The following is a 19200-nucleotide window of genomic DNA, read 5'->3' as shown; positions in this document are numbered from 1 at the left end:
TGCAGGCCCAGTCCCATCTCTGGACTTTCACCTATGCGACGTTGGCCCCACACACCACTCGCTGACTCCAGCTTCCTTGAAGTAATGGAGCAAAACATGCAGTTCCTTCAAAAAATAAAAAGCTTCCCCTGTGATGGATTTCCGAAGCAGCAATCATCAATGGGAGACTGTTAAAGTGCGCTTGCAGAAATCACTTAGTAACCATGGAACTGCAGAAATGTTTGCGTTAGATAATAGATAAACACTAACTTCTTAGCACTGTACATAAAGCTGGAACTCTTTTAGGTGTAATTTGACGTATGTTGAGCTGGAAAATGAATGTGACACAGGGAGATTTAAGGCTCCAAGAACATCTGTCTCATTTTGAGATGAAAAGTCCACATTTTGAACTCAGAAGTTAAAATGAAAAGTCTCTTCTTTTGTATGGCTAACCCCAGCGTCACAAATCTGCTGCTGAAAACGTAAAACACAGTTTTGCCGACTTTGTTGTTATTTGCAGGTTCAGTTCCCTTCTGCAATTGGAAGGACGGCTTAAATGGCTGATTTATTATTTCCTTGTTGCGTGAGCCTGAAGATGAGGTTCCCATATTTCATCCCTTCAGTCTTTGTTTACTTCTGGGAGGTCCAACCACTGCAACACTACTGCTGACACAATGGCAGCTTTAAAATAACCCTGTGCCTTTAAATCATTATGATATCTGTCATATCAGGAAATTCACCGAACCTTTATCCAATGTTTAGAAATATTCATTATAGTGGTTCTATTTTATTGCAAATAGTTCGCTCTTGCTTAAAGAAGACATACAACTCCTCACTTTTTTGATTCAACTGAATTTAACTCAGTTTTATTCACATGGTTCCAAATTACAGGAAATGCCATGTCCATTCAGCCAAACAGGTACAGTTTGTATCAACTTCAGTCTATATTCGATTGAAGTCAATTGATTTTCTTCTTATACAGTCCAGGCATATAGTGACATTGATATTAAAGCACATACAGTCCATCATAATTGTTATTGTAGTAGACTAAAGTAAAAATTGCTCGTTTTCTAATATTCTGAGAAATATTAAAGGTACAGTTTAGATTTTCTTTTAAATCACATAAATTAATCCCAGAGACTGAAGCCAATGGCTAGTCCAAGACAGGCCAAGTCTAAAGCAGATATGTAATATCTTAAAACAACTTTAGTTAAAAAAAAATGCAATACCAGCTCATTTGAAAGTGTTTAATTCACCTTTTAATCATAGTTACATTTTCATATGGATGTCATTTACACATATACTGCTAATCATTTACACAGGAAATGGAGGCCGTAGAAGTTGTGCCACGATTGATTTTCCTGTGTGAACATTAAGTATTTTAGACGTTACGGACATAGTGATGACCCAATAGAAAAGGGTGGCTACATAAATATCAGAAAAATAACCTTTCCATAAACTGATATGATGTTTTGGACATTGGACAGTTTAAATCCACTTTGGTCTTAACCCCTCTCAGAATAGCCATTGTCTTAATCCTTTGGGTGCAACTAATATGGACTGTTACTACAAAAAGAGGCCGAGAACGTTGTCCACTGGTTGTAAGATATTAACTGCTTACAATCTTATAAAAGAGCCTCACTTAACAAATATTGCACAACATTGGCAGCTGGTGATTAAAAAAAAAAGTTTTTTGTGGGGATGAGTGCATTAGGAGTCAGGATTTACAGCACAACCATTAACTTTACTTAAAAATAAATGTGTCTAGTCTCTTGGTTGCTGTTGGATTTTTAAATCCAGTCGGTCTAGTCAAAATTCCTTTAACCATTTTTTTTCTTCCAGCCAAACCCTTGTAAAATTATTAATTTGTATATAAATGACTGAATTTTTTCCCCTGTACCATTCTCTCCTGTCTTCATGTCGTTCTTGTTTGACTCTTCCAATTTTCATTTTTACTTTTAAATTACATTTGTGCCTAAAATGACGGGGTGTGGTATTATGATTTAATCTGTCTGGATGAAGAATGACACAAAAAGCAATGATTGGCCACCGGCGCTCCGAGTAGAATCCTTAAGTACCCAATTAGAGACCAGCATGAAGTCCCATGGAAGCCAAAAGGTTACAAATGTCCAAACGTCTGTCCAGTGTCCCATGCCATTTATAAATAGGACTTACACAAAAAATAACCCCAAAATGGAATGGAAATACTGAAAAATCGATTATTAGAGAACAGATGTGATAATTACTTTTCATTTCACAGTTAATGTTTTCTGTGTCTGCGCTTTGTTACGGCATTTTTCATTGTGGCTGCACCTGACTATTGAAAAGCCACCACAGTTGCACACTTCCATTTGTTATGCAAATGACCATATTCTGCCTGTCTTGAGCCCTACAGACACATTGTGTGCAAAAATTAGGACATTTTAACCAGATGATCTTTAATTAGCTTACCATGTTTTCAACATGTCTGCTTAAAACACTGAATTAGTCACCCATTACTAATAAGTATTTTTGCAGACTTTACAAGTTAGATGTTTTTCTTCTACAACTTAGTGTGTGGTATGATATTAATTGCAGCCTGATTAAAATCACCCCTAATGTGCACCCGCGCAACCCCAGACAACGGTGCAGTAATTACCTTGGAGGTTGCATAGCTCATGTTAATGAATCCTCGTCTTATTTCCTCTCAGTTTCTTTCCATTTAATAAACCTGTAGCAATTTAGAAAGGCAACCGAATACTTCAGCCCAAGCAGAAGAAAGGACAAGCAAATATTGACACATTAAAGAGGGATAACATCTGAAAGCAGGATTTTGTCCATTAAGGATGAAATTACTGTGGCTATAAGTTGGAGCCAGGAAATTTTGTCTGGGCCACCCTTAATATCCTTATCTACTCTGTCATGTTCTTCAGTCTATATCCGAAAACCTATTTCTTTTCCAGCCACACACGTAATATTCCACACACATGCTCAAATCCGGAAAATTGGGTCAAAAAACGGGGGGGAAAAAATAACCTTTAATGCTCTAAAACAAAGATTCCATCATGTTTGTGGAATGTTGTGGTTTGTAATATGGAAACAGACTGGGTCCAGAATCCAGTGGTTAGAAAAGAAAAGAAAAAGTTTGTCTGAGAAGGAGGAAAATCTTGAAGGGGGGAGTTGAAGGGGAGCCTCTGGAATTACACGCCAAAACCCATTAGACACACACTCCAATGTGCACAAGCACACATTCGTGCTGCCTGTGTCTTCCCCACAGAGCAGTTCACCGCACTCTGCGAAGGGTGGGGTTTGGGTTGACGGTGGTATGAAGGCGCACGGATAACTGCAATCGCCGTTTCGTTTGAAGCGCGGAGACGTTGGCATCTTTCAAATGCTCCGAAGGGTTCTGACGGAACGTCACCAGCCCCCCGCCAGATGGCTTATTAATTATGCTGTCTCAATCAGAAATTGAGAAATTAAAGCTGCAGCGCTCTGAAGGGGAGCCACTGTTAGCGCATCCACATGAAGGGCTTCTGTTTTAATAAGTGTGTGGTCGCTGAGTTGTGAAAGACGGTAGGACTCTCTGACATATCTCCCCTCCTCTCTCCTCCTTTATAAACAGACAGAAAGACGGAAAGATCTTAAAGCTGAAATGCTTGCATAATAGATGTTTCCAAAAATACAGAGGAGTAGGCAGGCGAGCTGACCGAGGTTTGGCGGCGCGCCCCAGCACGGGCCCTGGGCCAGCCTTTCTCACTGTGCATTCCCTGCGCTGGACCATGAGTACTGGATGAGGTGTGAGGGGAGCAGTCAGACGCTTTTCATTCTGCCACCTGATCCAGGCCCGCTCCATCACTTCCATTACACAGCCTACTAGACTACGCATGCAGAAAGCCCATCATCCTCCCTCTCTGTTTGCTTTCTGACACTTACCACTTTGTACCATTTTCCCTTTCTTTAATGGCATTCCCTGCGATCCAGATAATACATTACCTTTACTCTCCATTGACTCTGACCTCATCATCCCTCATCTTCATCTGGCTTTGCCTTGTCTCTGATCTCGGAGACCACTTTGTGATGATATTTCAGTGTGCAAGCATCTGGAAAGGATGAACACGCTGAGAAATTCCTGCTAGTGCCAGTTATTGGTTTACATTATTATAAAAGAAGTCATTGTTTGTAGGAGTGGATTGCTCGCCCGGCTGCTACCTCTCTGCTGGCTCTATAAGAGCTTTGTGTCTTTGGGCTATCACTGTTGCCACAACTGTTTCTGTCATATATGCTGTCCGGTAGAAAAGGTCTTCATTCAAGCCTCAATTTTTTTTTTTTTTTTGCCTGAGTGACTTAAATTAGTGTGTAATTTCTTAACGTTGTCTTGAAAAATATTTCATCTTTACACACGGCTGCTTTCTCAACTATTTTTTAGTCCAGAAACTGACCATTATCAGAAGAGTGCGGTTTTGATTAGCACCATTTTAAGACCAACAAGTTGATTCCCTGAAATTCAGCAGTTGATCAGCTGAAGTCTCTCAACTCTTGTTTATGATGTTGCTGACCTGGCTTTTGCCCAGGGCAGCACTCTGTCGAGGGGCAGCATGGACAAGAAAAAAAATAAGTTATTAGTTTGGTCCCAAATTAGTTTTATGTTATTTCTTACCATGTGTAATCAATGGGGTGTGGCTAGTCTGTGCTGTGCACACTGTGAGAAAGTATGGCTGTACGCTGCCACTGGCTACCGGTGCTGACGATCTGATTCACAGCTTCTTATTCTGAACAACAGGAAAGGGATGCTTCACTCCTGGTGAAGTAGTCTGGAGTGCTTTTATTATCTCTGGTTCAAAATCTAAAATGCTTAGACTGGACATCCTTGAAATAGATAATCCAGCGTTTAGTAGATTTTTCAAAATACAGTTTGTGATTTTCTTTTAAACCTTTTCTGTTTTTGTGAAAGAAAGAAAATTATTTCTACCACAATTTTGCCATACCACTTGTTGAATAGCATGTTGGCCGAAACTGTCCTCTACTATTGAGACAGAGAAGGTGTGATGCGGTATCTGCCTCCAAGATGTTGTAATTCTTGTAGTTAGCGTTAGTGTAGAAACTAATTTTCTTTACCGTTGTATAATCATCCATCATGTCCATTGTAATTGCAGCCATTGCCTTCTTTCCCTGCTTCTGTGCACAAACTAGAACATAGCTGAAAGAACTTAGGAACCAATACTATTCCTAGAAATCTAAGTCTTAAAATATGTAACTACTTCAGCTGATAGCTGGTGATGATATATGTATTGATAATGCATACAGGTGTAGTAACATTCCTCCATGTGTAAGGTTAGTATATAAGAGCTGACACTAGAACCACTTGTTGGCCTTTTGGCCAACTTTGAGCAAAACAGATCCTCAATAAAGCCTGGTGTCTCTCTGTAGTCTTTAACGTGTCTCAAAAACTCATAGTTCGTTTATCAGACTTGCTTCTACACACATCCCACAGCTTCTTGATTGGATTAGAATCTGGGGAATTTGGAGGCAGAGTCAAGACCTCAAACTTGTTTTTTGTGGCGCTCCTAAAAGCATTCCTGAACCAATTTTGTTTTGTGGCACGCTGCGTTATCCTGCTGAGAGGAGCTGCAGCAACTATACAGCCTCATAGGCAACAAGGTGGCATCCACTGTGTGTTCGGACACTTTCCCATCAGAATCAGCATTAACCTCTTTAGCAGTCTGAGCTACAGTCACTCATGTATTTCGCTGGACCACAAAGGATAACCTTCACTTCCGGGTTAGGGTTGCAGTTTGCTACAGTGAGCCTTAGCATTAAATGGCTCGCCACTGTTCCTTCCCTGGACAACGTTTCCCAGATCCGAACATCTGTAGACTGGGAACACCTCATAAGAACCGCAGGTTTGGATCTGCCCTGGCCAAGTTGCCTAACCATCACAATCTGGTCCTTGTTAATTTCACTCTAATACTTACGCTGGCTGGTTTTTCCTGCTTCTAACCGACCAACTTCAAGGACAAAATGTTCCCTTGCTCTCTATTACATCCCATCTGCTAACAGCTACCATACTATAAGTATGCATGTCAGTGTATCACTTCATCAGGGCATCTTTATATTTATGTATAGACAATTTGACATTTGAAATATAAGGAGTCGTGAAGAAGGGGCTCTTCCAGGTTGCCATTCATGCATGAACTGCCTCTGCCTGTTTTAGGTCTTTGCTATTCCAGTTTCTGAATAAGTCACTTTCAGATACTGTAGATCTGTTTTCTAGGCCTGACCGCTTGTCTCTAGTCATCCACTTGTGAAAAATAAGTGCAAAAGCAGTGAGAGTCCAAGGAAACAGGAATGTTTATTTGGACCTATTACCTCTTAGGAACTGCAGAAGTAATTATGTAAGGCATTGATGTGATGAATGGACAAAGATTTTCACAGTGCTACTGCCCAGTGCTTTTCACTCGGGCCAGCACCGCATACATCCTCCACAAAAATGACAGGAAAAAGACTTTCAGGAAATTGACTTTTCATTCTAGCACCTTTTACCCACTCCCTCATTCCTGCGAGAAATCAACACACACCCCTGTGAGAGTAATGAAGAAAAGAAAAAAAAAAAGTTCATCCACTTTTGGTCTGGTTAGTTACTTGCCCACACACAAAACACAGATGGGCGCACACCACAAATACACCAGTCCTTAAGCACTCAGCAGTCTCACGCATCAGGGTGGTGTTGTGGTCAAGCCATATGGGGCGCCACAGTTGGAGAGGTTGTGGGATTCAACGGGAGGCCTAAAGAGTGCACATACGCACATGCGTCTTAATTGACTTGTAAAAACTCCATTAAAGCACAATTTTACAGAACAAATTTTAGACTGGTCGCTGAGGATTTCACATCAGGATATACCCAGCTTGCAATTCTGTCACCACCACATTTTCTTTTATACACAGCCCAAGAGCAATTTATGCTTTTTGAGATAAAACTGAAAACCAAAGATGCCTCAAAGGCGGCAGATTAATAAGCTTAGAGCGTGTGTATGAAGTAATTCCGACTTATATGGAGGAAACTGATGCAAGGAAAGATTTATCTAGCCGCACGGGGCAGTAGGGGAAGTCAACAAGGCATCTGAAAGGACATAAATGACCTCTCACTCTTTGCAAACTGGCAGCTCAGGCTTCGGTGCTACTTCTCTAAAGTCCTTGTGATACTCATACTGCTCTTTTTGTTGTTGGAGGTATTCTTTCGAAGGCCGAAACCGCAACAGCCAGTCTAGGTAAACACAATTGGAGTTGTGATTTATGAGCCCTGTTGACTTTGCGGTGCTAGATCAAGTGTTACCCACTGGAAATGCTGGCAGGGCCATTAACCCCAGTTTCCCCAACCCGTGGCGGAGATAGTAGCAGACACTGGCTTTCAGATTCTGCAGAGGTGTAAAGGGGATGTGATTTTTCACAACCAGACCAAAACCCGACTAGGTCTCAGTCTGAAGGTTCCCTTGTAACCTGTTAAATACCTCCAGAAAGTTAAGCAAAGATGAGACAGGGGAACAGACACCAGAGAAAGACCACCTTAAGTAAAAATGAAAAATACAATTCAAAAATACTTTATTAATCCCAAAGGGAAATTAAATGCTTGCGTAACTCATGTTACAGAGCTTCCTTCAACGAGTTGTTGTAGACGGTGATGGCTGCAGGCAGGAATAATCTCCTGTAGCGTTCTGTCTCACAGGAGATAAGGAAAGCCTCTGAGTGAAGACACTCTGTTGTTAAAGCAGATTAAGAGGTAAAGACGTTGTCCATAATGTTTTTAATGTTATGAAGAATCCTTCTTTGCAAAGTCATTTCCAGAGGTTCTAGAAGAGTCCCCACAACAGGGCCTGTCTTCTTTATCAGCTTGCTGTGCTTCTTTAGGTCAGTCGCTCTGATGCTTCCACCCCATCAGATGATGGCAGAGGAGATCCCACTGAAGGACCTAAGCTTCCTCAGGAAGTACAGCTTTCTCTGTTCTTTCTTGTAGACAGTTTGTTATCTAGGTGAGCACTAAGGTAGTTATACTCCTCCACCACCTCCGCTTCTTCTCCCAGGATGGTAATAGTGTTAGACATAATCCTGTTTCTCCTGAAATCTCCTTTGTTTTTTCCACATTCAGAATGAGATGATTGTTTCCACACTATGCCACAAAGCAGTCCACCTTTCTTGTCAGACGTTGTTCAAAGCTGTGGCAGAAGAATACCAGTACCTGCATCTGATGCTACACTAAAAAGTGTTTTACAATGTATTGACTTGAATCGGCTGACAAAAAAAAGTATTACATTAAAAAATGTAATACTTTCACCACAGTAACACACAGTGACAATAAAACTTCTTAAATCTTGATCATACACTACTTTGTAAAGCTATACACCATAAAAACTTATTTGAAACAGAAATCCAAGGTATAAGAATATGTTGTCATGGCATTGTTTGTAGTGGCCTTTATATAGAGCGAACTGCTCATTGTCTGTTTATGGCTGAAATCTACTAAACCTAGGTGTCTTATTCAGCAAGAGTGTGTTTAATAAATATTTTAACTTCATTCAGCATTGTTGCTTTAAAATGGAAAATGTGACAGACTCAGAATCCTTCATATAATGCAATTACTGCCGCAGCATAAGATAGCTACTAAGCCTCTAGACTGATAAAGAGGCTTTCAAGCAGGAAACAAAATCAGGTGCTGAGCCCAAAATGACCCTGAGAGCTTTAAAAACACGATCTCTGGAGAGATTTATGAGGATTGATATGTTTACGGTATCTTTTCATCTTTGCACATTTGACCAGTTCTCAGACGGTTGAAAAAATTTATGGTGCAGACTGGAGAAAATGCATCTTGCAGTAGGTGTGTTTGACAGTCTTGTGAGTAGTCATTGCCCAAGGGAGAGGCCCTGTGCAAAAGATGCCAAACGTTTTATACATTAGGGTTGGGATTTCATTATAAAATCTCTGCTGACTCCTACAGATCAAGACTCTTTTCCAGCAAAGCTAGAAGAATGCTCAAGGGCTCTTCAGTATATTGGATATTAGCTAAAACAGAGATAAACTGTAGTCTCTGTGACCGCAGGCCTCCCCCGCCATCGCTGATGGCCAGGGGACACAGACAGGAACTTTGGATGAAAGTGCAGTGACCAGGCCTAGAAATCCCATTTTGGTGCTAAGTCCCGGCTTCATTTGGTCGGACCTCAAAAGAAGCAAAAGGCCAAAGTAAACCCAGACCTGAGAAGTTGTGTCTGGGATGCCTGTGGAAGGGCAACAGACATCCTCATGCCCACAGTTCTCACTTTCTGAGGGCTGGCTGACTAATCCTCGATATTCCTCCATGATCTAAACCTGAAGCCCTCTGCAGCAACAGAACACTGTGGCATTGTGTCCCTGCTCTTAAGGAGCCTGTGATTCATTTACTGGCAAAACCTTTTGGATCCGTACGCTGTATTTTCTTATATTCAGTGCTCTAGTGCATTTCATATTTTTAGGCCTGAACTGGCTCTTTTGTGACCGTTTGCATTGGGGATGCAGACTTTTGATGTACTATCCAGTCACTGCTGTTTTTAAAGGGGCAGTAATGTGACTCTCAGGAAAAAAATCTTGTGTTTATGTTTTTATAAACGCCTCCTTTTTCTCAGAAGTGGGTAATTTAATGATAGGTTCTATAGGGGTTGTATGAGTAGAAATAGGAGTATGGTGATTACTTAAAATCCTCAGTAATTACGTTCAGTCTTGTGCAGCAACAGCACTGCAGTGTAATAATGCAATAGTGCTCTCTGCTGGCAGGAACAGAAAACACAGTATCAGTGCAGAATGAAGGTTTATAATGGCAACACTAATATTATAACATTAAGGCTTTGCCTTAAGGTTGGCGGATCTCTCATTCCCCCGGTTTCTTCCAGGCTCATATTTTAATAGAGGCTAACGTTTTGACCCACTGACCCTCATTAGAACCTGAATGAAAAAGCTTTCTTCTTAACCTGTAGTGAAGCCTAGTCTTTTATTTGCTTTATTAAGAAATTCACAGCTCAGTTTTCTGTATTAATACCTAGACAAAAATAAGTAATTTTAAAGGTGCACCTTTATTTTAGAAGCAGATGTTTATCAGATTAAAAATATATTGCCAGGTTTTTAGAAGACACACAGAAAATACATTGTAAAGCAAAAGACTAAAACCTTTTCTTGTTTTCTTTTACCTCCAGGTCTGCTTTGCTTCAGTGCCAGATCCGGTGTCCACCATGAGGGTAAAAAGATGAGCTTGCAGCGAGCAGCCCCAACCCTGCAGTTCCTGCCACTGGACATCTGCTGAATCCTGTTACCCAGAAGATGATGTCCCTGTCTCCCAGATAGCGATTCTGAGGACCAGGCCTTCACAGCACTGACTGTGCACCATGGCAGGAGAGACTCAGCAAATGCATACAGTCAAAGAGCTGGATGCTGAGTCCAAACAGCAGGATGAGGGGACGGCGCTGGAACAGCAGAGCGATAAAACCACAAGGGCGTCTTTGGAGCACTTTTCAAGCACAGGCACTGAGGCCGGGCTCAGCACTGGAGGGGCCAAGGCTGAAAAACTAGAGAAAGAAAGGGACTGTCCTCAGCAGCGTGAAGCTGTCATAAGGCCACAGCAGACGGGGAAGATTGATTTCAGTTCACTGCAGAACAGATCAAAATTTGTCACTGATCGGACTTGGTCGAGCGGGAAAGTCAGTCCCCAGTCACCGAGTGGAAAGGGCCGCAGCCGGGAGAAGGGGAAGAGGTCGGGAAAAACAGAGCGTAGCAATCCCCAGCAGCTGTACCGACTAAGCATTACAAATCCTCGCACCATTGGAATAGCCTACCCACAACAGAAGGTTCTGCCAACCAAGAAGTTGGAGCCTGGCCGCGGCCCGGTGTCGGGCAGCTACAGACTGAACGTTCCCACCATGCCAGACAGAGAGGTTGAGCTGCAGCAGCAAGAGGTCAGCTACAGCCGCTACTTCCAGGAGAATCCCTCTAACGTTACCTCCCCAAGCTATACCTCACAGGCACTGGGCTCCTCGAGCGGAACATCATCGCACTCACACGCACCCCCGCCACAGCAACAGCCGCCGTCGATGGAGACTAACGGCGCACCGCCTGGAAGTCAGCTGATCATGGCTGAGTGTCCACTTAGTGGTTCAAATGTGTGGCAGTCTCCTGAACGGACCTATAATGGTGCTAATTATGGGGTTTCATCACAAAAGTCCACCGCTCTGTCAGAAGCCGGTAAGGCGAGCGCCTTTGTGCCTGCTCAGTTTCAGTACGGATATCATTTACTGGAGCAATCAACCCCCGAATCGTTTGCCTGCGATCAGAACTCCCAATCACATATCACCCAGAACCCTTTTTCCTTCTCGCCTGGAAATGGGCAAAACACTTCTCAGAACAGCTCTCAGTTCAGCGCCGACCATCAGCTGGAAAGAAGCTCTTATCCCAGCCCACAGCAGCCCCAATTTATTCAGGGGGTGGCATCATCCATCCAGCGATCCAGAACTCTGAGTGAAGACTCACCCAGCAGTGACAGCTCGGGTTCCAGCTCACAGCAATCAGAACAGGGGAAGACTGCTCTACCTGAGAGCTCAGACACGAGTTCTCAGGGAGATTGTCAGGATGCAGCCATCACATCTGGGAGTAAGAGAAACTGTCACCCCAAAGATGCAGCTGCCAGCCAGAGAACACTCATCCAGGCTGGTGTGTGCGCAAGAAACATTTCACAGAGTCCAGGCTCCCCTATGCACTTTCCCAGCAGAACATTTAACACTCCTGTAGCCAACAGCGTCCGCTCGGGTTCCACGCCTTTTGATAAATCCGTCAACAGTAAGGTCGTGAATAGGCTCCCGCACTCGTGGGAGGGGCCTAACAAGGCATATTTGACAGCGGATCAAAACACCACTCAGTACCCTGTTATGAATGAGAAGTTTCAGTTCCAGAACCAGACAGCAATGGACCACCGGCCGAATTCGTCTAAGAGCAACAGAATGCCCTGGCAGCAAATACAGCCAAACTCTGCCGTTCCGTACTTTAACAGGATCGACCCGTCAAGGCAAATCAGCAATCAGAAAATGCCCTATATAGTCGCTCCATCTGACTGGCAGGATGAGAGTAAAGTGCACAAGCATAACTCGTTCCAGGGCAGCAGAAGTGGGGACGTGCTTTCAAACCAAAGGCACGAAACCGTAAAACACAACAGCACCACCGTCTCAGCTTTCAAACTGGAAATGAACCACGCACAGGTGTGCGAGGCCAAGAATAAATCAGTGTACTTTGGACTCAGTCCGACCCTTCCGACAGCTCCATCGAGAAACTACAGCTATCCGCCACTGCAGGTCTCACCCATGGGGCTTTTAAAGGTGTCCCCATATGAGTCTCCTTTGCCATCTCCAGTCCACAACCCTGCATCCAGCAGTACCTGCTCCTCCCTCTCCCCGGCATCCACCAGCCCCGTCAATATCAGCTCAGAAGAGAGTCAGATGTCAAAGTCAGGCCCGCCTCATCTGTTCTATCAGCCACCACAGGCCAAAGCTCAGATCCAATCAGATCACATGAACACGCACTCCCACCAGGTGCATTCCAACTCTCAACGAAGCCTTCCCTACGCGCCAGACAGAGCCAAAGACGAAACAATGAGCTACCTGCAGAACAGCACACATCCAAAGACAGCCATGGACAGTAGTAAAGGCTATGTGGATAGTTTTGGTGTGGAGCACCACCAGCCTCCTCCTCCTTATTCTGCACACCCGCTCCTAGCCAGCCCGCTCGCCACCGCCAATCTGGATCAGTTGGACGTGCTCCTGACGTGCAAACAGTGTGATCAGAATTTCAGCAACCTGGCATCATTTTTAGGCCACAAGCAGTACTGCGCTCAGAACACGCTTGCCCAGAATGAACTCAAAGATTTATCCAAAATGGAGGACAACAGAAAGTTCCACACAGAACCAGTTAAAGCAGCTCTAGCTGTGTCAAATACTTCACTCCCAAGGTGTCCGTCGGACCTTCACCTCTCGTTGTTGGGCCTCAACAAAAATGGAGAGCTGATTACTGACAGTGAAGGAAAAGGAGACGGTAAAGATGACCCGCTGAAGCTGGGTTTGTTCTCTGGTCCCGTCTCGCTGCCGGAGCTGGAGATGGAGGACGCCAAGCTAGACAGCCTGATAACAGAAGCTCTGAATGGACTTGGATATCAGTCCGACAATGCGGAGATTGACAGCAGCTTTATTGACGCATTTGTTGATGATGACCTCACCACAGTCAAAACATCATCGAGCAAACTGTGTCTGAAAACAAAAGAACCTGCCCTTCCTGAGAGCAAAGCTAAACAAGCGGCCGATGAAAGAACCCTCGCACAGGAAAAGTGTCACAACTTTGATGCCGAAAGCAAAGGGAAAATGGCTACGAGTTTACAGGGAGACCAAAAAATTAGCATTAAAAAAGATGGCTCTCATAAAAATTCAAAACTCGCCTCCAGGGAGAAGGCGTGGGAACAAGAGAGCAAAGTGAAAGAGACGAGAAAGCCGTGTAAAAGCGTGGACAAAAACACGAGCCCACAAAGGTTTCTCCTTTCCAGCAAGTTTTCTGAGAATTGTGGCTTAAAAAGCTTTCAGGACAGCCCTGAGCGGCGAGGGTCAGCAGCCTCGCAGGCCTCCACGTCTCCAACCTTGAGAGCCGGAGCTAAAGAAAGCAAGAGGAAAAGCACGGGAGGGGGCACCTGGAGCAAAGAGCTCATCCACAAAATAGTGCAGCAGAAAAATAAACTCCACAAGCTTCACGTTAAAGGTACCAAAAATCTGCAGTTTTCCCTGGTGATGGAGCGGCTCACCCCAACCGTGCAGAATCCTGCGTTTGGAGAGTACGATTACGTCTCCGACTCGGACGACGAGTGCGAGCCCGTGAAGATAGCGAGCCAAGGCCGTCTGAACCAAAGCAGCCGCTGTAAATACACCTACACCAAGCAGTGTAAATGGCGAGCGAGGAGCGAGAGAGAGCAGGCGGCGTGGAGGCACGAGTCCAAAGAGTGCTTTGAGATGAAGAAAAGCGAGGAGCTGTCTCTCACGCCAGAGAAACACCCAAGACTGAGGAGGCGAGGCAGCAGGTCGTCCACGAGCAGTGACCTCAGCACGTCTGTGAGCCCCAAAAGCACCGACCGCACTGATTCAGACAGCGAGAGAAAGAAAGACTTCACAGAGGAGAAGAACCATGACAAATCCAGCCCGCAGAAGCTCTTTAAAGAGTCCAGCACCCTCGCACTGACATTCACAAAATCTGTCAAGAAATATAATATCGACAAGACAAAGCATTCCGATAGCAAAGGAACGGCGGAGGACCCAGAGAAGTATTCAAATCCAGAAGCTCCCGATCTGCTGCCATCTCCCCGAAAAGCAAGAGAGGCAGTGAAGAACTCTCAGGCCAAATCTGGAGACAAACCTGCGCCTGACAGAAAGGAGCGTTTCTCAGTTTCCAACGCCCTGCAGGGGATGGAGAAACCAAACAGCGAAGATGGACCAACACAGAACAGCATCCTAGAGGTCGAGGTACCAACTCCTGCTATCACCGGAGAAGCTGATTTTAATGTAGACAGAGACACAAAGAGGAAAACAGGCGAGGGGCCAAAAGCCGCGCAGCTCCGGCTATCAGACGCTGCCACATTGGAGAAACAGAGTGAGAGCGTCTGCATGGTGAAAAAGGCAATTATTTTGGTCAATGACCTAGATGCACACAGACCCACATCCCTTTGCACGTCTTTGATGGATGAGGTGTGCCTGTCCCCGACTGAAAGCCAGAGCCCACTGATACAGAAAGATGCACTCCACCTCATGCCCTACTCCATGGATCAGGAGCACGGCCTCATCAAATCCCCACTTTCCTTTGACACCTCCTCCATGTTCGGGGACCTCGCGGGCTTTGACAGCGGCCTTTACTCGGAGATGCCCATTCAGAAAGACAGCTTCCATTCAGTGGATAGCACAACTGACAAAAAGGAGGCGTTTGTCTCACCTTTTTCTCCTTTCATGGAACAAAGAGACTGGAACCTCATGGTCAACCCCGTGCTACGAGACGAGACAGCTCAGTACAAAGGTATTTCCGAGAAGTCAAACGAGAAGAAGTCAGATTATAGTCACATCCCGCTGTCTCTGCCGGAGAAAATAATCGACTACAGCGCGAGTCTCGGCACCTGTGTATCAGAGGACGAGCTGGAGATAAAGAGAATAGTAAACGAGCTTGAAAATCAGCTTCAGACGACTAAGCTGGAAAGCCCACCGCTCCTGATACAGGAGACCCCAAAGCAGCTGCAGATGAGCAAATTTTCACCTTTACGAATTGCTGACGAGCGTGAAGGGAACAGGTTGAACATTAAATGCTCTGATCTAACAATCGACTCTTCGGAGACTTTAGCCGACTCAGAACTCCCGTGGCCCAGTGCGTTCCAGTTTGACCTGGTGAGTGAAAGCCACAGCCCCCACTCTCAGATTCACGGTGAAGCAGCGGCCCTTAAACACGAGCACCTCCACCGTGACATAAAAATAGGGCAGAGCGGAGCCGAGGAGGAGGCTTGCGCAGAAACAAAAGAAGACATTTTAGAGCAAAGGAGATACGCTGAAAATCTCATGAAAAGCTTGGAGGTGATTTCAGACTCTATCTTCCAAAAAGAACCTATTATATCAGAACATAAGGAGCCAAATGTCAAATCTCCCACCAGTCAACAACATGAACAACCTGAATGTCAGGCCCCTGATGCAGCTGAGAGGGAAGATTGCTGCGAGAAGGAAGCAATTACCGTAAGGGAGAGCATTTCATCGCTTCCAAATATCAACGAGCAGAAGGATGAAATTGAAATCATTCTCGATGAGCCGCAGTCATCGGTCCCCAACGGCGCTGACCCTTCATCTGGAGGCAAGCAGACAGTTTCCTCGAAGAAACGCGAGCCCGCAGAGAGCGAGGATCGCGACGCAGGAGCCACAGTTGCATCAGACGTCAGGTCTGCTTACTGCTCAGCTGGCGGGGAGGGACCCGAGTTAAATCAGCTGATTCAAAACAACAGCGATGGCGGAGAAGGCCGCGAGGAACCAGAGGCGGCGGAGGAGATCGCTCATCAACCTGAAGGTCACCCCTCATCACCAGCTCCAGCTGACCCCACTCAGGAGATTGGCGAGAAAATGGCAGATGTGATTAAAGCTGCGCTGCAGCAACAATACGCTAATGACAGCAACAATCCTGAAGACATTAGTTCATCACAAGCTGCAGAGTCGAGAGTGGGTGAAATAACTGAGACGTCGAAACAAGGTAATTTGATTGCAATGTCTGGCTCTGACGACTCGAGCCCTTCAAATCCATACAGTAAATCGAATATGTCATCAGAGATGGTTATGAAAGATAAGCCCTGCAGTCCTGAGCTGGTTAAAAGCAATCCAGAAAGACGCTTCTCGCCCCTCCGTGACACCCAATCTGCAGAGGGACAAAACAATCTGTTGATCCTGTCACAGTCTGACGGCATCATTAACGGCGATTCCTGCAAAGTGACTCCGTTTAATGAGCCGTTACAGACTGACACGGGCATCGTCTTTGCTGAGGAAGAAGAGATTCTGAATGTTCAGGACATCAAAGAGCATCTTCCTGTCGATTTCATGGCAAGCCAGCACAACTCCCCATGCAGAGAGGCGGCAGAAGAAAGCCGCTGCGTCTTTTTGGACTCTGCCTCGCCAGCCAGCCCTCTTTTACTATCTCATCCAACAACAGCACAGAAGTTTGACTTGAAAGGAGCTTTTAATGCAAAAGATGAATGCGGCAATGATTTTCTGGACCAGCACTCTCAAAATGCAAAGTCTCCCGCATTAAAGGACCACGAAGAGGCAGTAAGCGCTGATTCATTAAAGAGCGCGGCTGAGCTGAAATGTCCTCTGATAAACACGCCTCAGCTGGACTTCAGCATGAGGCCAACATCGGAGACTGTCAGCGCCGCTCCTGTTCCTACGAGCCATACAGCAGAACGGCCAGAGGTGACAGACGGAGTTATAAAAGGTGATCTGATGTATGATTTAAAGCTCAGCCCCCTGAACTACAAGGACCTCTCAGATGAGCCTCCACAGCTGAATCAGTACAACTACATACCGATATCACCTGCCAGCAAGCCTGAGGAGGCTCTTGGCACCGAGCAGAGAGCCACAGAGAGCTGCGAGTCATGTGACCTGAGTGTTAACCCTGCACTGATTTTTCATCAAACTGAGACAGAAGCAACAATGCCACTCGGCTCAGTTCCTGAAGCTAAACTACAGCCGTCCGATGAGCCCGTGGTCCTACAGGAGAGCATGAAATTCTCCTGTTTCTCATTGGGTCTCCCACCTGACATCCCAAAGACTAACTCCTCAGCTGATAATGGAAAGATAAGCCTGCAGGTATTCCATGATCTCGTTCAGCCTGTTGAAGATTTGCGCAGCCAGCCTGACCTCCTGACAAAAGCCGCATCAGCCACTTTAGATTCTCACAAGGCGCCTTTTGAAGACGCTACTCTTCCCGAAGAAGCCCAGCCACTCATCGTTTGTGAGAAAGTGCCCCTCCCCCCGGAGAAGCAGCCAACAATAGAGAGTGGCCCGTGTTCAGCAGGTCAGAAAACACACAAAGAGACAACACACAAGAAGCCGCAGAGCAGCGATCCACAGGGCAAAGTGCTCTGTGAGATTTGCTTCATGTGTTTCAGAACTGTGCCTGGGCTGAAGAGACACAAGGCCATGAAGCATGTGATCAGAGCTGAGAAATGCACACAGAGCACGACGTCCAGCCATGAGGGGACGGCGCTTATTTATGAAGCGCCGGTGAAAAAGCCAAAAGATGATTCACAGAGGTGTTTCCCAATAACTAAAATAGATGGGCTGCCTGAGATAAGCGACTCTCTCACCTCTAAAACAGCAGAGATGGAATCAGTCCTGGAGGAAATGGCAACTGAGATGAGCAGCGCGGCGGCAGATGAACTAAGCCATCAGATCCCCCCAGTGCAGGCAAAGGCAAAGAAGAGCAACAAAGGAAGAAAGAACAAGAGCAGTGAGCTGAATCCTGACCCCTTCTCTGATGAGCTCTTGAAAATATTAAAAACAGACATACTTCAAGCCATAACCCCCGAGTTTAAAAGCAACACCCTACAGGAGCAAAGCAAATCCCTCGAGGTAAAAACTGTTGCTGGGACAGAGGAGTTCCTTTACCGCGTCGCTGCAGACCCTGCCTTTCACAACGCAACCCCAACCCCAGCCAAAGAACCAAACGAGATGAGTGAAACCGTGTCGCACAATCAGTTCGGAGAGGAGAACGTGACAGAGGTGGCGTACTTAGAGACGCGTACAGAAGGACATGTGGAAAGTGCATCTGTAGAGAAAGAGATTACTGGAGATTTTGACAAGACCGAACCGAAAGGAATGGAGGACGGCCCAGCCCAGGAGATTCCACGAAACGTTTCAGCAGACATAAAATGCCCTGCCGACAATCTAAATCCCTTCTCCTGCAGGAATTCCCCCCCTCCCAGTCCACCCGGCATCAGCTCGGACTTGAGGGCCATACTCGACGACGACACCACATTCTCGCAGCTGTTCCCCCGAGACGAGGAAGCCAAGAGGAAAAAGTGCCCCAGGGTGTATGGCAAGAGAAACAAAAGACTGAAGGTATCGACCCCTTCGGACGTGGCCGCAGATTACGTCGCTCCTGAAGCCTTCGTGCAAAATAAAGACCAATATGTGGAAGCCCAAAGTGCGCAGACCATCACTGACCATCAAAGTAGTCGCTGTGAATACGAGACCATTTCCATTGATGATGCCATCATGCTAAACATGTGTCACAACAGCACTTTAAAGGCTGACGGCAAGTCAGTGCCGGATGCTAAACCAAACGATCAGCAAGATGTCTGTGAGCTCGGCAAAAACCTGTTGAATCCCCTCGAAAGCGCTGTCCATGAATCTAAAGCTGACTGGAGCTCGTCCAGTGATTTCACCGGCTTTAGCGTCTGCCCAGTAGGGAGCTCTGAACCCAACAGCTGCAAACATGAAGATCCTCAACCATCTGCTCCCTGCGTGGTAGAGCCGCAGGCCACAGAGGGTGCCCAGTCCTTCCCAACCATCGACATACAAAACATCAACACCACATTTCAGCTTCCCGAGATACAGTTCTTTGACTCGGAAAAAGACGTCCAAGTGGCTCCCCTCCCTGAGGCTGCCGATGTGGATGGCAAAGAGGATGAGA

At 45.7% G+C, this 19200-nt stretch overlaps 1 protein-coding gene across 1 annotated transcript in view; it reads left to right on the top strand.

Moving 5' to 3' along the window:
- LOC105935584 (zinc finger protein 469) overlaps positions 1–19200 on the top strand; it is a 62265-nt gene that overhangs the window by 39572 nt on the left and 3493 nt on the right. The window contains 1 exon segment of the mRNA XM_036151162.1: positions 10170–19199. Within this exon segment, the coding sequence (XP_036007055.1) occupies positions 10359–19199 (8841 nt within the window). The 5' untranslated portion in view covers positions 10170–10358.

Source organism: Fundulus heteroclitus, chromosome 2, assembly GCF_011125445.2.
Source record: "Fundulus heteroclitus isolate FHET01 chromosome 2, MU-UCD_Fhet_4.1, whole genome shotgun sequence".
Lineage (NCBI taxonomy): Eukaryota > Metazoa > Chordata > Actinopteri > Cyprinodontiformes > Fundulidae > Fundulus > Fundulus heteroclitus.
This window is presented reverse-complemented; position numbering and strand designations above follow the sequence as displayed.